General features: G+C 41.7%; 1 protein-coding gene across 1 annotated transcript; it reads left to right on the top strand.

The window, feature by feature from the left end:
* The first annotated feature begins 23341 nt into the window (after positions 1 to 23341).
* LOC113005288 lies at positions 23342 to 24667 on the top strand. Its single transcript, XM_026140638.2, has 2 exons — positions 23342 to 23932; positions 24086 to 24667. Exons 1-2 carry the CDS (start codon positions 23449 to 23451, stop codon positions 24547 to 24549), a joined length of 948 nt encoding a protein of 315 aa, XP_025996423.2. The 5' UTR covers positions 23342 to 23448; the 3' UTR covers positions 24550 to 24667.
* Positions 24668 to 25875: the final 1208 nt, after the last annotated feature.

Here is a 25875-nt window from a genome sequence, read left to right as displayed (position 1 = left end):
GATGATACCGGCAAAAAATCACAGGTAGTTTACTCTTTAAATTCTCAAGAAACGACCTTCGCACTGACAATGAGAGGACAATATACACACTGTGGATACACACTCATAAGAACCGAATACCCGAAATTGTTGATCTATGAAACAATTTTCGGGAGTTCAATATTCGGTAAAGAATCGCCCGCAAAACCTCGATAGTTTTGCCTACATAAACTCCAAGTTTTTGTATGTGGAAAAACACGTACGCACTCAAGTAAACGAATTATATCGAAATGTCCTCCAACAACAATGCACCCTCGAACAAAAGGTACTAAAAAACGCATTGGCTCTCGCCACTCACGCCCCAGACGCTTTCGCCTACCATATAATGCAAGGGCCAGGATATATGGCTTTGTTAGCCGGAGAAGTGATACATATAGTGAAATGCGTACCTGTCGAAGTAAAGCTTGCTCACACTGGGAAGTGCTATGATCAACTACCAGTACGAAATAACGAGAGTCTATTTTTAACCCCACAAACCCATATTTTATTACGTCAAGGGACGGAGGTTACTTGTAACTCACTCGCACCCGCCAAGTATCTTCTCGGAAATTCATGGTATAAATTCACACCCAAACCAGTCGAGACGCTATCTCCGATAATTATGAAGCCCATGACTAAACCAACATGGAAATATATTAGTCCCGGCTCGCTTGCCACGAGCGGAATATATACAGAAAATAAACTCGAAACGCTTAGAAATCACATAATGTTTCTTGCCGAACGGCCCACTCTGCTTAACACGGTAGCCCGAGGAATGATGGGGCAATCGAGCTCCATAAATGGAGGATCTATCGCTAACCTTTTGGACGAAGCCTCCATAGAGAAAATAGCTACATCTGCATGGGAAAAATTCTGGAATTGATTTCTGATCTTTGGGAATGTCAGTGCGGGGATAATCGGAATATACATGTCAGTAAGAGTTGTAAAACTAATAATAGATACTTTTGTGCACGGATATGCCCTGCACACTGTGTACGGATGGTCAATATATTTGGTAAGAGCAATATGGGACTCAATCACCCAACTCTTGTTACACCTAGGAAAGGACCGTTGTAAATTAAGGAATCCATCTCCTTCAGCACCTGACGAGTCAGGATCGCAAGCAATAAGATTCTCAGAACTACAGGAGGATCCTAGACGGGAACAGCACAATTACCCCCTGCTCCCGCCTAGAGAAAATTCAACGTACACTCTCGAGTTAAAAAAAAAAAATCTTCCATTTTTTCCCTCTATCTCTAACGTAAACAATACCATACATTTGCACCAATGAGTCCGTGGTTCTCTTATAGATGACTATTGCTATCGGCCACATAAATACGGGAACTTTGACTCGAAGCCCTCTGAAAGTAAAAATAATAAGGGTAGATTCGCCCACCTTGATTTGGGTTCATCTACAAAATTCTGCAGACGATTTCGAAGAAATACTAGAGGAGCTCCAACGCCGAGGGCGACTGCTGCATCACCGACCCGACGACATCAAAGCAGATGAAATTGTCGCCGTTCATGATAGACGGAGATAGCAACGTGGCGTTCTATCAATAATTCTTAGTGCCTATGAAGATGGAACAACCACCATTTTTCTAAAAGATTGGGCCCGTATTATCGAGCGGCCCTATTGCGAAATCTATCAACTTGAAGGAAGATTCCGTGATTTTGAATGGCGGGCAATCCCTTGCGCATTAGCATATACAGAACCTTGCCCAGTAAAAAGAATATGGCTCCGGCGGGCCAGAGATCTTCTAAAATTTTTAATTGAACAATGGGAAGGATGGATCAGCATTGTCGGGGACGTAGAAGAAGAAGCGGCGCTCGTGAAGATGGAGATAAGAAACGAATGTGGGAGCGGAATACTTGACGTCAAGGACATCCTCGTAAAAGTAGGCCACGCTCAAGACTCCGAAAGAATCCTGGCATATGCATACCCTTCGGTTTAACAAAAAGGTGTATAAGTAATAACATTAGTATTAGTCTATTATTCATCAAGTAGGTAGGATAATTAAGGTTAAGCATTAAGCGCGACACACGTCGAAGAAAGGGACTCCCCGGTTAGGAAATTCATCGAGTAATAAAAATTTTTTGCATACATAAAAATGAAAGGTCATAAGTATTACAAACACATAAATATATACATACATGTATACCTAAAGCGATGAATTTCCTATTGCAGCAAATACATATAGAATGAGGGAGGCTCTCTGTCGCGATTGGCCAAAACTAGAAAGGGAATGTCGCGAATTATTCTGGGAAGACTTTGTGTACCTGAGCAACCTTCGGTGCGTTACCAGCTTAGGAAACTCAAGGATATTTCAACATTTCGAAAATTGTTCAAAAATTTGCCACCATTGTTACTTAACCTTGTCTTCGGCTACGCGACTTAAATATGAACGCCTCTATAAACATCATTTAGTCCTCATAAACGCGGTACGCAATCATACCCACTATGCTATCTGCTACAGAATAACTGTAACGGTCAAAGCAGTCGAACGATGTGAAGGCTGTCTCCAAAAATTTGAGCAAGCCGATAGAGCGTTTCTAAACGCCGGAAACGGAATACCGGTAGTAGCGACTCTAGGCGAAATCCGAGATCTGTGCGACCGTAGTATTACGTATGTGACGAGAGGTGCATAAAATTAAATTAAGAACAAAATTGAAATCCGATCTCTCGAACATACCGAACTAATTCAAGAAAACAAGGGAAGAGAGCTCTTCCTCTCTTGTACTAAAAGTTTCAATAATCACTACTTGATCGTCGATTGCAGTACACAAGGATGTCATTTTCAACTCCTGTTGGCCAAGAAGAAACCGAGCAGAAGAAACAAAAGAGGCCTTGCGCGCCCTGAATACTGCTAGACTTATAATGGATCTCAAATGCGTCACCACGATAAGCGGACGCCCGATGTATCAACGATTCGGCAACCATTGCAAGATTTGCGAAAATTGCTATATAACAATGTCAAACAAAATGCAAAAAGAACATGTGGCCGTGGCGCCACATCTCCTGATCCATATGAATTTTCTCTATAACCAAGAAAAATGCGCTATTTGTCGAAAAGAGATGGTGAAGTATAACGACGCCGAGGAATGTCAGGACTGCCTTAACACATTTGAGCATGCAGACATCATACGCTTGAAACTCGGGTGCGGTTACTCATGTATTAAACCAAACAAATGCCAGAGAGCCGGCCAAACCAACCGAAGTGTGACCGCCGTTCGCTGTTAACAATGATTAAGTAGTCTTGTAAATACCTCAATGCAAGAAAAGGGGATCGAAAAGAAAAAAAAACACAAAAGAAGAAACGAGAAAAAAATAATTAAGAAAATATTTGATCTACGCAGAAGAAAAAATATATATACATATATATATTCAATAAATAAGAGAAAAGACCTATTACATTGTTTAATAAAAATAAATAAATAAATAAATAAATAAATAAATAAATTTATATATATATATATAATAAAAAAAAATCTTTGTAAGAATATCTATTTAGCAAGTATAAAAAAGGGGGCCACGTTATAATATGTTACTTAATATTTAGAGGCGATATTTGGGAATATTTACAACAAACATCTATTTAGCAAAAAAAAAAAAAAAATAATAATAAATAAAAAAAATATATATATATTATAAACAATGTTTAATAGGTAACAGAATATTTAGAAATGTTTAGTGTAGACATATAATTATTTATTTGATTTTCGATAAATATGGTGTGGAGATTGCATCTTGATTAAATAGCTTACTCTAATCTTAGCACAATTCCTCATAGTTCATGAGATGCCATATCCGCACAATATATCTTTCACCAAATAGTTAATAAACAAACGAATAAATAGATAAATAAGTAAGCGTTAAGAATATGTACACAAACATACGATACATATATCGCCAAAAAACCATTCTTAATGTGCTATTTTAATTCCGCCAGCGTGTCTTCATAGTTAAATAAATAATAACAAATAAATGAATAATTGGAAACACGAGAGAAACAAAGAAAGGGGATTCGATGGTTACCCTTTTTTCTTTCCTGTTTTCACCCGAAGAAGAATGTATAAGCCGGTTCTAACTAGGGGATCTCAGGGGGGTGCGGGGAAGGGGGGGAATATTACGGGTCGCGCGGGGGGACCTAACCGGTGATAAGGTCCCGCGGGTGGACCAAACCGGGTGGGGAGGGGGAGGGGGGGCTTAAAACGGGGTCACACGTGTAAACCTAACCGGTAGTTCTGCGTAATCAATGTTTATATAAACAGAGATAACGATTCGAGGACCATGTTCTTGGCCGATGTTTAAATCAATTTGACACCTTTGAAATGTGTCGCGTGGAGGCAACTGGCCATTTAATGTAAACATGGACCATGTACTTGTCACTCTGTTTACATAAACATAATAAATCGCACCGCGAGGAGGTGGGTATGACAGTACTTTGAAATCGGAAATGGTTCTGCGTAATCAATGTTTATATAAACAGTGATAACGATTCGAGGACCATGTTCTTGGCCGATGTTTAAATAAATTTGACACCTTTGAAATGTGCCGCGTGCGGGGAAGGGGGAATATTTCGGGTCTCACGGGGGGTCTAACCGGAGACGATGTTACGCGACCGGGGCGAGGGGGGAATTAAATCGGGGACACGTGTACGAACCTAACCGGTAGTTCTGCGTAATCAATGTTTAAGTAAACAGAGTGATAACGATTCGAGGACCATGTTCTTGGCCGACACCTTTGAAATGTGTCGCGTGGAGGCAACTGGCCATTTAATGTAAACATGGACCATGTACCTGTCACTCTGTTTACATAAACATAATAAATCACATCGCGAGGAGGTGTGTATGACTGTTCTTTGAAATCGGAAATGTCTGTCATCACGAGGGAGATAAGCGATACGATGGCGAAGGGGTGTGCGCGGCTATTTCCGCGGGGTCCGCCGCCGCCGCCGCCGCCGCCGCCGCCGCGGCGCCGCCGCGTACGCGGAGGGGATGCGCGCTGTCTAACGCGGGTCCGCTGGGGCGATCCGCCGCGTGCGTGGAGGGGATGCGCGCTGTCTAACGCGGGGTCCGCTGGGGCGATCCGCCGCCGCCGCTGGCACCACCACCACCACCACCACCACCACCACCACCACTATCACTATTGTTTTTCCTTCTCCTTGTCCTTGTCCTTCTCCTCCTCCTGCTCCTCCTTGTTCTCCTCCTTGTCCTCCTCCTGCTCCTCCTCCTCGTCCGGAGCCCGATCTTGAGAAGGTTCGAACTGATCTTGAGCCCTCTCATCCTTCTCCTCTTCCTGCTCCTCCTTGTCCTCCTCCTCCTTGTCCTCCTCCTCCCACTTCTGCTCCTTCTTCTCCTCATCCGAAGCCCGATCTCGTGAAGGTCCAGCCTGACCTTGAGCCCTCTCACGTCGCATAAAATCTAATAAAGCTGCCCCCCGACCACGAGGAGCAGCTTCGGCAGCATCATGTAGATGACGATGCGGGCGTACGGGCAGGTCTATACGAGGGGAGACCAAGCGACCACCCCCGCGACCACGTAGAAGCGCGTTGTAGCGATCGAGATGAGGTCGGCGTATAGGCTGCATGTCCATACCGGGGAAGGGCAACAAGCGGCCATTCCCGCGACCACCATGGAAAATTGGTCCATCGGGCCAATCATTGTCTATGACCGCAGCACGATGGTGAACGGCTGGTCTTTCTATCCTAAAGTAACGCAAACGAGCATGCAGCTCGTGAACACCCAGCTCGCGAAAATATCTTATCAACTCCGGGAAAGTTATAGGTTGACGCGGTTCAGGCACCACTAAACCTAATTCTATTTCCGGAATCGATATTTGCATGGGAATATTTGGACCGTAACCCATTTTTTATTTTTTGCGTTGTTACAGTCGCGCGAGCTAGACTGAGACTGAAGAGCTAGAGCATTCTCCGTCGCTAAGACCTAACTTTACTCTCGTATACTAGCATCTTTTTAGCCTACGATTGAGCATTTGAAACACATGTTTTTTTAGCCTTACTTTATTCTCTTATACTCGCATCTTTTTAGCCTACGATTGAGTATTTGAAACACATGTTCTTTTTTACCTGACTTTATTCTCTTATACTCGCATCTTTTTTAGCCTACGACTGAGCATTTGAAACACACGTTTTTTTAGCCTGACTGTACTCTCGTATCTTCGCACATTCCTTTTTAAAATATTTCAAAACTAAATATCGTGGTATTGATATTAATGTATAACTGTGGATTTTTTGGAAGAGGAAAAAATAAAAAAAGTTTACAATTTTAATTTAATAAACAATTTATTGTCTGTTGTGAATACATTGTTTATGCAGTAAAAAATAAAGCTAACAGCTCACAATCGACGAGTTGATGCATATCGAAGATATTGCTCTCGCGTATCGCTTTTTCTTGATTCATTACATTGGTCGCGATGTTTAAGTATTGTGTATACTTAATATCGACTGTATCAACGATTCTAACTAAGCGCTCGAACATTACGTTGATACACTCGTACAAACTGAACATACGATGTAATGTGGATTCAATCAATGTCACATACACATTAGAAGATTCGAGACGTATGAGCCTAACGTCATTCATCACACTAACTTTGATTGTTAAGGGTCCAACGCTTATAAAATTGTCCTTGTAGTCATTCCGAATTAATTTGGAAATATTCCATCGTTGCTCGTAGAGACCTTTCCACGTTTCAACAGACAGTATCAATTCTCGTCCTTGATGATCTCCTATGGCGATCTCCACGTAACTCGGTGGACCGACGTTAATTCCAATCTCCAAATACTTGTAACTGGTAGCTGTCAAAGCGTAACGTCTGCTCAATAAGCGCGCTGTACGACGCTCCGTCGAAATGCTGTAAAAGAAAATCAAAAAGTTTATCACACAACGTTGCATAAACGCTATTAGAATATCGAAACTTACCCATTGCATTCCTTCTTCACTTCACCACTGTACAATGTGCTACCTCCCTCGGCAAAGTACATTGCGAATCGTTCGTTCGTTCGAACCTCTGATGCAATACTGATGTTGCAAGAAATTATGATGCTTATTTGAAGATTAATGCTTCTACACTTTTAAGGAGAGGGGAGGCTTCCCCCTCTTTCAACAATTTTATTATTGTCGTCGTTATCACTTTCACATGTCACGACACGTTTATGCTTCTGCAATTGTAAAGGAGTGGGGGATACTTTTCCCCTCTATCAAACAATTTCATCATCATCGTTATCGCTTGAACGTGTCACGACACGTTTTCGCGGTCTGGCAACGTTGTACATGAAACGTGAAACGTTACGTACATGAAACGTGAAACGTTACGTACATGAAACGTGAAACATGACGTACATGAAACATGACGTACATGAAACATGACGTACATGAAACGTGATGTACATGAAACGTGAAACATGACGTACATGAAACATGACGTACATGAAACGTGAAACATGACATACATGAAACATGACGTACATGAAACGTGAAACATGAAAAAAGAACGTTAATCTAAACATGAAAAAACGTTAAACTAAACGTGAAAAAAACATGAAAAAACGTTAAACTAAACGTGAAAAAACATGAAAAACGTTAAACTAAACGTGAGAAACATGAAACGTGAAACGTTACGTACATGAAACGTGAAACGTTACGTACATGAAACGTGAAACATGACGTACATGAAACATGACGTACATGAAACGTGAAATATGATGTACATGAAACGTGACGTACATGAAACGTGAAACATGACATACATGAAACATGACGTACATGAAACGTGAAACATGACATACATGAAACATGACGTACATGAAACGTGAAACATGAAAAAAGAACGTTAATCTAAACATGAAAAAACGTTAAACTAAACGTGAAAAAACATGAAAAACGTTAAACTAAACGTGAGAAACATGAAACGTGAAACGTTACGTACATGAAACGTGAAACGTTACGTACATGAAACGTGAAACATGACGTACATGAAACGTGACGTACATGAAACGTGAAACATGACGTACATGAAACGTGAAATATGGCATACATGAAACATGACGTACATGAAACGTAAAACATGACATACATGAAACATGGCGTACATGAAACGTGAAATATGAAAAAAACGTTAATCTAAACATGAGAAACGTTAAACTAAACGTGAGAAACATGAAAAAAAACGTTGGAGAAACGTAGATGTAATGGAAGGGGAAAAAAAAAATGTATGTCGTATATTACATATGTTTATTTTTGCAATTGTGTCCACCAATTGTAAAGTTTGAATACATTTTGTAAAGCACAATGTTTATTCGTACGGTGTTGCCCACATTGAAAAGTATTAGCATCATCTAGATTATTCAGATTATCCACGTCTTCGTAATCCACATCCAAGCTCTCGATGTATGCGTATTCTCGCCGATTGTCCAGAAGTAATTCTCCCAGCCATTCTCGTTTCTCATGTCCTTTGACGTATACAATCTCCTTGTCGTCAGGATTTTCAGCACCCAGTACTGCAGTTGTAATCACTTGTCTCGCTTTCCGGTACGGAACCACCCCGTCGGTGCCCCATCTTAGCCCATGATGCATGGCAGTGAGCCAGGAGGCGCAAGATCTTTCGGATTTCATCAGCCAATCCCATGGCTGGGGGCTGTCAAAGATATAATGCGCGAGAACGTTTCCCCCTCTAAGAGCAGCAAATTCTTTTACGATGAAACCTCTCAATCGTCCAAGGGGGAAACCTTGCAGATCCACGAACGTCGGCACGGACATGTCGCGATCGAAACGAAGACTGTGGTCTACGTCGATGTATCGTATAATATATATGCGTGGAATTAAGTGATTTTGCGCACAATGTTTGTCAACGGGTTGTACTGAATCACGCGATCGTGTATTATCAAGCAATAGGCACTAGTATTTTCTGGTACGTTATCCTTTGTCTCAAATTCCAATCGCACGTCAACGGTTGCGCTCTTGATTGATTCAACTTGCCGACTACAATCTATTATTACGAAAGGACCGTGACGTATAAAATTTGTCACTGTGAGATTCGGCTCGAGATACTCGTATCCGAGATAAGTTTTGCAGAAACGTGCATACATGTCGTACAGAATAGCCCATCTATTTTTACTAATATCTAAATTCATATCTTCATAAGGATAACTATCAGAGTTCAAGTACAGTTTCACGTTGATTAAATTGCAATGGTCGAATCGGCTCGTGTCCTCGGACATGACGTTTTTTCGACCGGTTTGCAGAGCAAAGATGACATATCGCGGCTTCTCGAGTTGAGTAGCGGTCTTGATAGCCCACGAGTGCTTGGTCGTACGTTGCAAAAGCGGATACTCGTATAGATCCCACGAGCGAAAAGCCATGCTGAGGTATCGTCCGCTCTCCAATGTGCGCAGCATCGAAAGTTTATTTATTTCATTCAGTATTACGTGCGGCATTCGCCACTGAATCTTAAACAATTCTATCACAGGCTCTACCGCTGAATTGCCCTTTAGGCAATTGTTATCGTTGCGCGCTCGTATCAAGATCAATTCGTGACGAGCGTTGATCACTACTCGACGGTAATCCTCGCAGAATCCCAACAGCACGTAAAGCGGAATGCAAAAGTTGAAGTAGCCATCAGCGGTAGTCAACTGTTCTTCCCAGCCAGCATTTCGCAAAATCACGCTTTTGTCAGATGACAGCGTTACATAGTTTTTGAGTGAGCTAGTTATACCCACGTTTCTATTACGATCAATCTCGACACCGTCGAGTTCATATCTTATCTCGTCAAACATAAATGCAACACAATTATTTCCCAAAACCACGTCACCGTTGACCTCCTCAGGTTTCTTCTTTTTTGTCAGCCTCCCTTCGACATATAGAAAGCTCTCGTACGGCAATGTATACAAATCCTGTTGCTGTATGGGTATTCTTATCTCGTCGCTGTGCCCGTACGTTGTGTTTGCATACGGCGAATAAGCATGCGTCTCAATCTTGACAATTCGATCGTCAAAGATTGGCTCGTCTCCGATATTTAGAATATCAGTCATTTTTTCTTTTTTTAATCAAGATTGTCGTACCGCGAATCCCAGTGATTGTAAAAATTTAACGTTTGATACACTGAGCCTCTTTCGCTTCTCAGTTGATCGAGTCGGATTATCAATCGATGATGATGATGATGATGATGATGTCACCGGTCTTGTAAAGAATGCGTTATCTCTCTTTGCTCGCTCAGCTCCACTCAACACAAGCATCTCATGTGTCGCGTTATCGTTTTCGAACGTGCAACCTGACGGTAATTTCCTCCCCTCGAAAATCCAGCAATCGTCCGTTTTGATCGACAATGCGTATGGTAAGATCCGTAACGCTTCGTATGATCACTGGCAAGTAAATGACTGTTGCAGGCCTTTCACTGAGCTTATATCCTGAAGGCACGCTCGGAGAAAATTCATGAATCGTATGCACACGCGCACCGTTATTGTATGCACCTGCGGTGATACTACATTCGACGCGGATAATATTTACGTTCATAATATTAATTGACATGTCCGATTCGTGCCATCTACGTGGTTGCAGTATACGCTTCGAGAATCCCAGCAGCGATCCAATGCTGTTGGCTTTGTTAAAGTTTACTTTGTAAGCGCATTTAATTTCACATTTCATCGTGTTATGATTAGCTCGAATCACTATCGCTTCCTCGCTGTCATCATTGATCACGCCGATATCGCCGCGGACAACTAGCGTGTCACCGGCATCTGGCGCGTTGCGTCGTGGACGTTTCTGCGAGATTGCACGTTTCAAAAATTCGTTAATGGCCGGCAACTCGTACGATCCCTCGGGTATCGTAATCTCCACATCGTCTTTGCCGAAATAAAATTTATTGTTTGAGGCGTTCACGTTCGGTATCGTGTTGTAAGTCTCAAAAAGCGTTAAACCGAGTTCGTATTCGGCATCGGTCAAATCTATCGCCGGAGAGTAATTTGCAGCGAGAACGCTGCTCTTTCCGCTTAGCGTTAGCGTAAACGACATGATGGAAAAAGCGTTCAACGAATACTGAGACTCTTCGACACCTCATCGATCTTTTTAAAAGTCAACAGTTTGTAAAAATCTCAGGCACATTTGTCCGCAGAAATTTTGATTGTACGTCTGATAGGACGTTTGATTGTACTCTATCGTAACATTGCTTCCGAAATATCGCACCAACTCTCGAGGCGGTCGAAGATTGCCAAAGCTGTCGAAATATACAACGCGGTTGCCCCTCTTTGCGTAAGCCACCCAGTGCGTGCCAGGGCCCGTGGTATCGTCCAAATTAATGATACCGCTCTCGTTTCGACGTACACCACTCGTCGGTAAAGCATTACGCATGTACACACCTCTAAAATACGGTATGCGCATACGTCTCGCCAGCTGGTTCAATTGCACGTCGGTGGTCACGCCCGCAGGCATTTTTATCGTCTTTTCGACGTTTTTTTTTTCCTCTTAGTTGATACGCCCTGTCCGCGTTTATACGGCCCGAGATAAATTCCTCGTCCGTATTTATAAGGTGCCAAGTATAAACCGCGACCTTGTTCCATCGCGCGATTGTGACGTTGCAGTTCTTCAAGTTGACGTCGCGCATCTTTGCGGGCGCTTACCGCTTTCGCTACATTTGCAGCTCCACCGATCAAAGATCCTAGAACGCCCAACATTGGTAGAATCGGTAACATGCCGCCTCGTTTTGCCGACGGAAGTACTCGTTTTTTTTTCGTCGTCGTCGTTTTCCTCTTTCTCGTCTTTGCTTTCATACCCATGCCGATCTTGGTCTTGGCCTTCATCGCTGCCCAGATGGCTGCAGCGGCGGCTCTCTCGCCCAAAGTCGAGTCTCTCGCGGTAATGCGTTTCCGTGCTGACGCTGCGAGTATATCGTCAGCAGCGTGTCTATCGACGAGTTCGTTACTCTTAGAATACGCAATATCGTGTTCGCGGCACGCTGCGTCCAATGGATTTACGCCCGTGTCGCCTCTGGCTAATCGTTTCTTCAGCCGAGTGCCCGGACCGCAAAACTGGTAACCGGGAATATGTAACTCGAAAGGAAGCGCGTTTATCGCTCGATTCAGCAAACTTCCGGTTTTGTTCGACGCTGACATTCGCTGCAATCTTTTATCCTCGGTGCAGGGCCGTCGATGTGCGTACGCTGCCAAGGTTGATTATAATGCTCGTCGCAGCGACGATAAGTTTGAACTACCGGGTCCACCTGTATATGTTTCGGAAGCCGTTCCCAAACGTGGTCGATGTAATTACCGTACACGCGTAACAGTACGACTTTAGGTATATATTGCAACTGCTCAGCGCTTAGGTCCAGAATATCGCTGGGATGTGACAGCGCGAGAAACATTTTTGATACTGAGCTACTCAAGATTTCACACATCTATAAATAGGTCCTCGACGCGTCACGCGAGTTTAGTGTGAAACATGAAATTCGTGCGGCAGTCGCTGACGATACGCGTCACAAACTGTGACGAGAAATTGCGAATGACGGGGGACAACGCGCAGTTGCGGAAACATGGTGAAATGCTGCCGAGTACCATCCGCGCAATAATTGCGGGACCATCTTCGTGCGGCAAGACTAATGTTCTGATAAGCCTGCTCGAGAGTCCGCATGGTGTACGTTTCGAGAATGTATATATTTATTCCAAGTCGCTGCAGCAGCCTAAATATCAATATCTCGAAAATCTGTTGAAATCGATCGATGAAATCGGCTACTTTACGTTCTCCAATAATAGCGACGTTATTCCACCGAGCGAGGCGCTTCCAAATTCAATCTTCGTCTTCGACGATGTTGCGTGCGATAAGCAGGATGCGGTGAGAGAATACTTTTCAATGGGCCGCCACTCGAATGTCGACTGCTTTTATCTTTGTCAAACGTACGCGAGGATACCTAAACATCTGATACGCGATAACGCCAATCTCCTAATTCTGTTTAAACAGGATGGTACCAACCTCAAACACGTTTACAACGATCACGTAAACACCGACATGTCGTACGACGAATTTTGTGCTTTGTGCCGTGCTTGTTGGCAACAAAAGTACGGATTTCTAGTGATAGACAAGGACAGCGCGCTTAGTAACGGACGCTACAGAAAAGGATTTAACGAGTTCGCGGTACCGCAAAACGATTAGTCATTATCGATACGTCAATGTTGAACGTTAACATGGCGGAAAATAACAAAGATATACGCAAGCGTGAGCAACTCGCGAGGGAGATTGAAAAAACGAGCGATGCGATCCGCAAGAAACATCGCGCTTTAAAAACCGGCAGGATCGAGGAGGAAATTGCAATGGAGAGACGTTTCAAGCCCATCGTCGCACCTCTGAAACAGATTGTCGAGGAATCTCAGCCGATTAAAAGAAAAGAAGAAATCAAGGAAGAAAGAATAATTAAGAAAAGAGCGAGCGACGATGGTGCATCTTACGAATTGTCGAAAGCAACATCGAGCAAAAAGCAACGTTTTGAACAAGCGTACGACGCAATGGATTCACCAGCGATAACGTCAACACCGCGTACGATGATTGGTCCTGCAACATTAACTAACAAGGCTCTCGAGGACGTTTTCGAAACCACAGACGATTCGTTTGGAACGTCTGTTCAACATCAGATGCAAACGTTGGAAGGTCGAAAAACGTTGTCTGAGCATTTTGGCCCGCTCGGTCAAAAGTACATTGGAGATTTCTTTAGCGGTGGTGGAAAAGAGAAAATTATAGACACCGTGTATGGTGTTCGTCTCGACAAGGATGGAATGATGCTTGGTAATAAAAAGTTTGACATGGACATCAATGATAACATAATTATCGACGGCGTGCGATACGCTGGCACACCCGGTCTTTACGAGTTGATTTTTAAGAGACTCCCCGATGATTTTCTCTATAAGGAGGACGATTTGCAAAAGTACAAGAGCATATTGTTGATTACAAACGTACATAGAAAAAATTACACCGCGGAGAGTCGACTACGGGGCAACAAAGGATACAAGTATAAATACGTGATTGCGCCATTGATGTCAATCGAATCTACACCAAAGAGAAAGAATAAATCCGGAAAGGGATTACCTCGCGCTATGATACTGAACGATAATAAGATCGATTACGTGCACTGGGACGATCCCAACGAATTAGTAGATCGTCTACGATTGCTAGACGCTTCACATCGAGCGGGCAACGACGCTCACGGCAACGAGATGTTGTCCATCGTGGAAGAACTTCGTGAAGCTGGCATAATTATAAATTAAATCGTATACCCACGAAACGAGTCAGACGAGAGGTTGATTTTGTTTGAGAAGGACGTGCGATAGATGACAAAAATGAGCAGCAATGAACGTCGAAAAGACGGTTACGAACGTTTAACGAATGACTTTGAACGATTCTTAAATAAAAATCGGACGTTTCAAGAACGGTTGTCAGACAATTATCGATCGGCTCAGGATCGCTATGAAAAGACACACGAACGAGTGAAGAATGGTTATCGAATGGCCGTAGATCGAGTCAAAAATGAGTATGAAAAATTATCTAATCGACAGAAACCGGAAGACAAAGAAAAGTTATTAAAGGAAGACAGAAAATACTGATAAATGGAGAAAAAACGTTTTTTAAACAAAAGTAGAGGAACTTTGCAATGCCGACATTATAAATTACATCGTGTAACCGCTAAACGAGTCAGTCGTAATGCAATTCGTTTACGCGCCGAAATATGAGTTCATCGAAGAAAACAATAAGCTCCGAGAGGCGAGGAATCGTCGAAGAATTACACGCATCAGCTAGACGCAATTTTCCTAGAAGACGTGTTATAATCAAAGGATTCAACGATCTTTGGCAAGCTGATATCGTCGAGATGCGTCCCTATTCAAAGTACAATAGAGGTCATAATTACATACTTACCGTCATCGATGCGTTGAGTAAATACGCCTGGGCAGTACCGCTCAAGAGCAAGGCCGGGCGCGAGACGGCTGACGCAATCGCCAAGATAATTCGAGAGAGCGGAAGATGCCCGAAAAATTTACAAACGGATATGGGAAAGGAATTTTATAACGCCGATGTGCAAAAAGTCTTGAAAAAGCATGACATTAATCATTATTCTACATATTCGGTTTTAAAAGCATCGATAATAGAGAGATGGAATCGCACACTTAAGAACGATATGTGGCGTATGTTTACACTTAACGGGTCGCACAAGTGGGTCAACGAGCTGCCGCGTCTGGTGTCGGATTACAACAACCGCAGGCATCGTACTATCGGCATGCGACCAGTCGACGTTAATTCGGAAGTTGCTGAAAAACTCCTGGGCACTGTATACTCTCACATAAAAATCATGGGACCCGCGAAATTCAAAGTAAACGATTCGGTGCGCGTGAGCAAGCACAAAACGACATTCTCTAAGGGGTACACCCCCAATTGGACCACCGAGGTGTTTAAGATCGTTAAAGTACAGCGCACTAATCCCGTAACTTATCTCCTGGAAGATTATCGCGGTAAACAAATAGCGGGTGCCTTCTATGAGTACGAGTTGCATCGCACGACTCATCCAAATGTATACCTGGTAGAGAAGATAATAAAGAAGAAAGGAAACAAGGTTTACGTCAAGTGGCTGGGATTCGATGATTCGCACAACTCATGGATAAATAAAAAAGATGTTATTTGATTTATTTCAATTAAATATGTATATATTTTATATCATATCAGCGTTTACAAAAAATATATAAAATGAATACAAACAATTTTTTTGGTCTTTATTCTTCTTCTATCCTTATTAATACAAAATGTCATATAAAAATTTTTATTAAAAAACGTATATCTAAAATTTGAAAAAATATCAAAAATATCTTATTCATAAAACGTCAAATATATTAAGCGTGTAACATATATGAAACAATACATAAGATGTATAAAATGAAGCATACAGAATATAAAACAAAGTATAAAGTATGAATAATGTACTTATACAAAATATTACTAGCATATTAATCGTGTAAGAAATACAAAAATATAATACTATAAAAGATTAAAATGCATAATATTTGTAAAAATGTGAGAACATCTTATGATTATAATTGTATCTGCCAATGTCCCCATGGTAATGTATTTGTTAATGATGATGGAACAAGGTATCTTTTATCATCATATGGCGAGAGCGCCACTTTGGATTCTGAAACTGTAAACACTTGATGCAGCTTCGAACGTATACACGATTGGCTACGAGTTATTTCTATTTCATCGTTCAAACATCGCATATAATCTTCAAAAGTAATAGTTCGCGCTACTACATTATTTTTCACACCTTTCGCTTTTTTGGTATCCTTTTTACCATCTACTTTGATCGCGTACATCTTTGCTCTAAGCCCTACAAATTCGGTCATGATCGCACCGTTGTTTTCATCTTTCATTAGACCGAGGACTTTTTTATTCGCGAGAGGCATACCGTACGGGTTGTCTGCGGGATAATCGCTTGTATCATATCTCGCTATATCACGTTTCATCGTTGAATAAATATCATCGCACTCGAGGAAATAAACAAGACTATCGGTATCTGAATATAACAATTTGCACTTGTCTTTATATAGCGGAAACATATATTCGTGATGAAATTCGTACAAGCAGATTTTTGATATGTCAAGTATACACATACCCACATAAATCGGCTTGTTAAACTTCACCTCGAGTTTACGCAGTTCGACGGCAACTAAATTTTCCGCAAAGACGCTGCGGCTGTGAAAATTTGGTTTAGCGATTATTGCCTCTGCACCGTAACGTCCTTCCCATTTTGTCAATAATTTTACGTCGACGTGATTACGTACGTTTTCCATAGTTTTTCCAAACACGGCGTTGTTCATCAATTTGTACAAATTCTTTTCGAAATCATTTTTTGCGCTCATTCTAAATTTTGTGTTCAATTCTATATAATCGCGAAGCCATGGAGATTGAGCAAACTGTAATACGCGATGAATTTTTGTTACGCTAAGCCCATTGCGCGTGCATTGTTGCAAATAACGGTAATGTATCACATATCGCTTTTTATCGTACAACGTTGCGAGAAGTTTTTTCTGCCGTGATCCTGGCGGTTTATCGTGTGTAGGGCAGAAAGGTAAGTCAGTGTGTCGATCGTGCAGACATTGTGGATATGTGAGATCGACTTCTAGCACATACCCAGTGGGCGAATCCGAAGCGATCGTGTTTACGTCAAAATTGTCAACGTTTTCGAACCATTGAAACTCACCGAATGGTAATGGTTGACACATCGCAAAACCATACATATTGTTTATGTCAAAATACATTAGATAAGACGATGGTTTCGATGGATCGTAAGAAAGCATGTACTTATTATTGGCTTTAGCATATCTACCGGAGCATTGACTCAAACCACCGCGTATACCGCGTTCTATAAATAAGATCATGTCTATATCGGTGAGCAACTCAAATCTTACGCGTGTTAGTTTCAACATTGCATCCCAAGTGTAGCCTGGCAATGTGTAATAATGTGCAGGATCAAGACCATAACTATTAATGCTACTTTCGCGGAGGGTTTGAAAAATATTAGCCAATAATAAGACATCGGTCTTGAGATATAAATCGCTGTATTTGCCCAGGGTTTTGATTGAGAACCGCTGCCAAACTTTTTGAGCATGAGCATAATCTGTCTGTGATACCGTCTGCTTGGTAAGAGAACTATAAAATGATTCACGCGGTGGCAGTTGCGTTTCATATAGTTTGTCAACATTATCCACGTATTCGTATGGAAAGACACCTTTGCGTGTCAACAATTCAAAGTCTTCGTTTGATAACGAGGAAAATTCCGAATGAGAAATTTTTAATTTATCAAGACTTAAAAACGATGCCAATTTGTCAAGACTTGAACTTAAAAACTTGTACGAATCGATGAATCGTAGCTGTATACAATTTCGTGCATTTTTTAAAAATATGTCTTTATCACAAGTATTTTTAACGTATTTGGTAAAAGATATATATTTTTCTTTATTTATCGGTAGTAAATCGATTTTGCCTTCGAACGTGGTGGCAATTTCTTTTATGATGAAATGTGCATCGTAACCAGATAAATTATGAAATATGATCGGAATAACGTATGAATTTTTGTAATTTAAATTACAATCTGAATGAGCTGGACCACGGTAAGACCCTGTCAAATGGCAATGATCGCGCACACGTATACTATTCGATGCGAACGGTTTTTCACATATATGACAATCTCTCGCGTTACTGTATGCCTCTTGCTGCTCTTTAGTTAATGATTCCATAGGAACATTGGCGGATATTCTGGCTTTCACGCTATGCGCCAGGTTTTCGAGTTCTTTCGCGAACCACACGACGCAATCGTTATCGCGACGAAAGTGATACTCTGACAACGCGTCGTCGTATGAGCACTTAACATAATATGCTATACTAAATACCTCATGATGCTGATACGGGAAATTTGAAGTGTTCTCTGTTCCTGGGTCAATCTTCCGCAGTATGCACTCCAAATCTGAATATACAACAAAGGGTACACGCTCCTTGTTGTTGTAATTATCGAATTCTAGCCACTTGTTATCCTCGCTCGGTAGTAGAACGGCGCAGTCGTTTAATTGCTGACAATCCACTTTGTGTGACTGCAACTTTTCTTCTGAGCTGAAGTAATGCAGACAACTATAAAAAAAATAGAAGACGATTTTTTAAAATTAAAACAATTTTTATAAGTGATAAATATTTTTTTAACAGATTTTATTATTACACTTACCGATCACAGATGAATTTCTTGTGTTCGTTTTTGCTCAGCTGTGAACTGACCAGTCGTGATAAGTTCTTAATACACGCAAAGTGACCGAGGCTGTTCTCACGTTCATCTTCCAAGTACAGTAGATTGGCATGCTTCTCCTTCTTATCCTCGGTGAGCCTTATCGGGAAAACGCGTAGTTTCTTTTCTTTTCTGTCGAATTCGGTACCGTACACATTCACCGACACGTCGTTCAAACGTTCAAATTTTCCAATGTCTTTTATGTTCATTGGGAATGTTATGTCACTAACATTTAAAACAGTCGAATAATGCGGATATGACGACTCCCGGTCTGCGTTTCTTTCGGCAGGGTACAGAGCGGCCACTACCGACCACGCGAAACACGCATTGTCTTTCGATTGCACATTAATCACGGCACGTTTATTCTTTATTCCCCGCGGCAATTCGATGCAACATCCCGCGTGCATGAGATTATGTTTATTAATGTTTACCGTTAAATTCAGTATTCGTGTAAGAGCCCAACCACTATCGCGTTCTTGGAACTCGTCGAGCATCGCCAACGTGACATCGATGACACTCTGCTGATACCACTCGCGCAAATTTGACGATCGATAAAGTTCATTGTTCCTCGTAGCGATATTTTTAATATTACGTTCATCATGATTATTAACATATTCACCATTAAATACGGTGTTTACCTTTACACTATCATGTTTCGCGATAGCGTCTTGCACTCGCTCAATCACCAAATCACTGGCGTCCTCCAAAAAATGTCGCGGCTCGATATAATCAATGTTAATAACAGCGCCAGTCACAATGCGATTCTTGAACGCGGTCTCGATCTCGCGCCATTCGAGCGGTTGCTTATCATCAGCGCCAGTGCTTACATAATTGCCACCAACATGCATGAAACGTCTTTCTAACTGCGCTTTTTCACCTTTGAGTCGCGCGATTCTTGACACAAGTGATTGTCTTTTTCCCACGGCGAGTCGAGGACGTTTGGCACTACAATGTTCTTCGAGCTGCGCGAGGTACTCGTCGCATCGTTGCAACCACTCGAAACATTCAGCTAAATTTGCAATCTGCGAGCATTGCTCGAGCAGTTCGCGTTCCACTCGCTCACTATTTTCCATTTTTTCAGTTTTTTAGTACGTATCACACGCTTTCTCGGAGCACTTGCATGTATTTTGTTTACATGATTTGCAAATTCGCTGTGCGCTTAGAACGTGTCCGTTTATATATTTTAATTCACAAAAATCAGGAGGTATAGCGTATCTCCACCAAGGATCATCCTGCTCTCTATTTCTCTTTCCAACCCACCGATTAAATAAATTAATCACTGCAGGTTCGCGCTTATCGTCGCAGTTCTGTGGTGGTGGTGTATACACGTTTATTGCAAGAAATTTGATGCATTGTCCATGACCAGCGGGAATCGTAATCTGCAAAATGATATCGTATATAGAGATATTCTGGTAAATTTTTTTTGCCCACTGGTATTTGTTTAATTGCTTTTCTTCACAATTATCAAACGCGCACAGATGGTCCACTATGAGCAAATACAATTTTCTTTTCCTGTAGTCTGACAATCTACAAACACGTTCTGAGTTAATAATGACACCTTGTCTCACGGCACGTTCACAAGTCCCGCGTATTCCTAATTCTCGATCGCGAAGGAATTTTATCGACGATACTCGTCGTCGTGGAACATCGGTTTCTTCTTCTTCTTCCGGCATAAACACATTATCGAGAACGTACACGATTTCTTCTAGATCATAATCTATAAATATATTTATGTCTATATCAAGCAATGCGTCGTCAAACTCCATTTTGACTGCGTTTAATGTGAACTTCAATATGATCAACCATTTTTAGAGAGTAACTCTTACGACTGATTCGGTGTCCACATCAAGACTGACCGTATAATAGATTCGCCAAACTTATAACCGAAACATGAGTTTAATCGATCGAAATATTAACGCTTCCCTCTTGCATCATCTAAATATTGTTTCAACGTGCAGCAGCCGGATTATCGGCGCTTATCTTTACTAAGAAAGATACCTTGCACGATTAGACATGCCACTGGGTGGCAACCGCACACGAAAAAGAGCTCACGTAAACAAATATAAATATTGTTTCAACGTGCAGCAGCCGAATTATCGGCGCTTATCTTTACTAAGAAAGATACCTTGCACGATTAGACATGCCACTGGGTGGCAACCGCACACGAAAAAGAGCTCACGTAAACAAATCTAAATATTATTTACACGTGTCATTAGAAGCCGGACTATCGGCGCTTCTCTTTACTAAGAAAGATACCTTGCACGATTAGACATGCCACTGGGCGACAACCGCACACGAAAGAGAGTTCACGTAAACAACTCTAAATAATATTTCAACGCGTTATTAGCACAGCTGAAAGAGCTGTTCAGCGCTTTTCTCTCTCTCTCTTGCATCCACCTTGACCAAAAAATTATTAGAGGATAGCGAGCGTTGGGGGGCGGCGGCGGCGGATCGCCCCAGCGGACCCCGCGTTAGACAGCGCGCATCCCCTCCACGCACGCGGCGGATCGCCCCAGCGGACCCGCGTTAGACAGCGCGCATCCCCTCCGCGTACGCGGCGGCGGCGGCGGCGGCGGCGGCGGCGGCGGCGGCGGCGGCGGCGGACCCCGCGGAAATAGCCGCGCACACCCCTTCGCCATCGTATCGCTTATCTCCCTCGTGATGACAGACATTTCCGATTTCAAAGAACAGTCATACACACCTCCTCGCGATGTGATTTATTATGTTTATGTAAACAGAGTGACAGGTACATGGTCCATGTTTACATTAAATGGCCAGTTGCCTCCACGCGACACATTTCAAAGGTGTCGGCCAAGAACATGGTCCTCGAATCGTTATCACTCTGTTTACTTAAACATTGATTACGCAGAACTACCGGTTAGGTTCGTACACGTGTCCCCGATTTAATTCCCCCCTCGCCCCGGTCGCGTAACATCGTCTCCGGTTAGACCCCCCGTGAGACCCGAAATATTCCCCCCTTTGCCGCACGCGGCACATTTCAAAGGTGTCAAATTTATTTAAACATCGGCCAAGAACATGGTCCTCGAATCGTTATCACTGTTTATATAAACATTGATTACGCAGAACCATTTCCGATTTCAAAGTACTGTCATACCCACCTCCTCGCGGTGCGATTTATTATGTTTATGTAAACAGAGTGACAAGTACATGGTCCATGTTTACATTAAATGGCCAGTTGCCTCCACGCGACACATTTCAAAGGTGTCAAATTGATTTAAACATCGGCCAAGAACATGGTCCTCGAATCGTTATCTCTGTTTATATAAACATTGATTACGCAGAACTACCGGTTAGGTTTACACGTGTGACCCCGTTTTAAGCCCCCCTCCCCCTCCCCACCCGGTTTGGTCCACCCGCGGGACCTTATCACCGGTTAGGTCCCCCCGCGCGACCCGTAATATTCCCCCCCTTCCCCGCACCCCCCTGAGATCCCCGAGTTAGAACCGGCTTATACATTCTACTCACCCGAACAAAATGTATGTATATAGCAAAGAAAAGTATATAGATAAACAATTATAAGAGAATGATACTAATGATAAACGGGGAAAAAGCAGTACGCATTTGAGTATTATTAATATATATATATATATATATATAAATATATGAATAAACCTCCTTTTCACCAAAGAATTATCCTCTAACAAAGAGAGCAATGCAGAGCTTCACGAGCGTACCTGAATAGTCGAGTAATTAACAACAAAAGAATAAGCCGTCGACAATCACAAAAGAAACCGAAAAGGAGGGTCAAAGATCGTTTTTCTTTTTCTATTTCCATTCATTCATAAATATATAAAGACAGGAGGAAAAAAAACCATAGATAAGTAAATAAATAAATAAATAAATATATATATATATATATATGTTTAAACTAATGATACAGAGAATAAGTTATATAGAAACAAATAATATAAGAAGTTTTCCTCCTATAAAAAATAACAATAGTAATAAAAAGGGGGACATGTACGCCACCATATGAAAAATGCGTGTCTGCATACTTGACCTCGCCAAAACAATGTAGAAACTCTGTAAGCGTCTTAAATATTGTAAAGTAATTAACAACAAATAAATAAGTAACCAGGAACACAAAAGAAAAAAAGGAAGGGGATTTGGTGGTCGCCTTTTTCTTTCCTGTTTCTATATAAAACAAATACACCTATCTACACGAGTAAATAGGTAAACTAAATCGTAAAGATCGCTAGGATAAGTTTAAGAACAAGAAAAATTTGTCATGCCGATTATCGCGAGCAATAAGCACAATTGTTAAGTACCTATGAATAACGATTAAACAATTGTAATATTAACTATCGCCCAGAACGCATAACTTCAGCAAATTTTTCCTCTCAAAAGGTAATGATTTTTATACGAGACAGAAAATAGGTCTTTTAGCGAGAAGTATTAGTAAGATGATGGTTATGTAAATCACAATACCTTGATTTAAATAATCCTTTGATGGCACGATCACTTTGCTAATAAAAAGTGTATATACAGGGTTGGGCAGAAAAACCTGACACATTTTAAAAAATCGTTATTCCCCTCCAAGTGAAAAGAGGGCGCTGTAACTCCGGGAGCGAAAAATAGATGGTTGAAGGTTTATGTTTACATATCAGTACAGTTCCAGTATGGAGAAGTGGCCGCCGCAACAACGCGCGTTCGTTTGCGAGCGTTTTTTCATAACTCAGTCCTACGTTCAAGCAATTCGCGATTTTCGTATTGAATATTCTCTTCGTCCACGAGATCCGGTTCACTCTCGTAATTCTGTGAATCTGTGGGTCAAAAATTTCCGACAAACAGCCACAGCCACGAAACAAAAGCCTCCAGGGCAACCAAGAACGGTAAGAACCCCTGAAAATGAGACACGCGTTCGCACCTCTTTGCAACGAAGTCCACGCCGTTCTGCCGGTAAACATGCTCAAGCTCTCGGAATGTCTCGTCGATCGTTTAGCAGAATGTTGAAAGCGATGAATTTTCATCCCTACAAAATTCTTATAACCCAGGAATTGAAATATACCGACTATGCAGCTCGATTAAGATTCGCAGAAAAAATGAAGGAGTTGTTGGACAACGAAGAAATTGACCGTAAGTTTTTAATGATTAGCGACGAAGCTCATTTTTATTTGAACAAGACAGTAAACAAACAAAACTGTCGTTATTATGCTACGGAGAACCCTCAGCAGATAGTCGAGGAGCCGTTACATTCCGAACGCGTGACTGTTTGGTGTGGATTTGCAGAGTGGGGAATAGTGGGGCCTTACTTCTTTCAAGGAACGATCAACACGGAGCGCTATCTGGAGATGTTAAAAACGTTCTTAATACCGGAGTTGAAGAAGAAACGCAAGTTTCGTCGCACCTTCTTCCAACAAGATGGCGCCACGTGCCATACGGCGAAAAAGACGTTGGATTTCCTACGCGAAGAATTCGGCACCCGTCTGCTGTCTCGCAACACTGAGTTTCCATGGCCACCACGTTCGTCCGATCTCTCCGTGTGCGACTTCTTTTTGTGGGGCTATTTGAAGCAACGTGTCTACGCTAACAAACCTCGAACCTTGGACCAGCTGAGAGCCAATATTCGGAGAGAAATTGCAAAAATAAAGCCAGCGATGTTGAAAAAAGTGTATGATAATTTCGAAAAACGCCTCGAAAATTGTATTGCTTGTAACGGCCATCATTTAGCCGATATAATTTTTGGTAAATAAACAAAAAAAACCTTCAAGTGTCTAGTTTATTCTCCCGGAGTTTCAACCTCTTCCGATTAATAGCGGCCGCGCAAGTGGTTATTAAAATGTGTCAGGTTCCTCTGCCCAACCCTGTATATACATATAATTTGAACTAGTAGATAAGGCTTTCTCCTTCTTGTAACAAAAGTATTCGAGATTTTCTAATAGGGGGATTTCCTTCCATTGCTGTCACTCTCCCTTACATTCCATGCGAGGTAAGAAACCTCGTAAATCCATTACATTAAGTAAAATTAGTTGAACCACTTTTTTATCCGCGTCAACCAGCCAATCAATCCCGCACTCGTCACTCATATTTAACGCAAAAGGAAAAACTCGACGAGATGCACTGCGATGCCCACGCTGGCAAACTGATGCTAAACTGCATCGAAAACGGCATCCGTGGGCCTGCAAACACGGAGTAAGACCCTAAGGGTAGGGGAAGCCACAGATGCTTCGCCCAGGTAGAGACTAGAAGTGAGAAAAAACGGAGAGATAGAAAAAGGATGTAAGGATTAGACAGTAAAACCCCGGAACATACACGTGTTTCGATATTCGAACTTCTAGTTCAATAATATCATTTCTGAAGTAAGAGGAAGTCTCATATTATTATATTAATTAACCGAATGTCACATCAGTAATTGTGATTTATCAAACTATCAACGTATACATACATGTATTCTTATACGCACAAAAAAAAAATATATATATATATATCTACATATATATATGTATAAAAATATACACATATAATAAGCATGCGAAATAAGAAAACTAACCTCTTGTAAGAAAAGGAACTTTTAAAGAATTATCACTCAAGTCCCAAGGCAAGAGGAGTTTGCAAACGAGGCAGCTGTATTACCGAATTAATTAGCCATAACCACCTAAGAAGGTAGCTGACGACAGATGGGCACCACATTTGTCTTATATAAGACGGAAGCGTATCTATCATTTTAGGAGATTAAGGACGCGTAATCCGAAAAATCCACGTGCAGAGTATATCATTTCAAAGAATGCTTCCGCAATTTAGAATAGAAGGCAACATCATGTGCATTATCTTATGCGGAGTTAAACTCGATGACGCTCACCTGGCCAAAACGATAATTCCACTACCAACGGAAGGATAATGGGCGGGTAACCGTCATCAGGACGATGTAAAACTAGAACTAAAGAACAAATATAGCGAGAAGTTCGAAAATCTATAGAATGTGCTCACGATGAGAACATAAGGAAAGTGTAATCCCTCAAGCTACCCCGTACACCCAGAATGAAACACAGATCAAAATATTGAGGATAAGAGAGAAAAGG

The sequence above is a fragment of the Solenopsis invicta genome, chromosome 3 (assembly GCF_016802725.1).
Source record: "Solenopsis invicta isolate M01_SB chromosome 3, UNIL_Sinv_3.0, whole genome shotgun sequence".
In the NCBI taxonomy this organism is placed as follows: Eukaryota; Metazoa; Arthropoda; class Insecta; order Hymenoptera; family Formicidae; genus Solenopsis; species Solenopsis invicta.
Note: the sequence above shows the minus strand (reverse complement) of the source record. Positions and strands in the feature narration are given on the sequence as shown.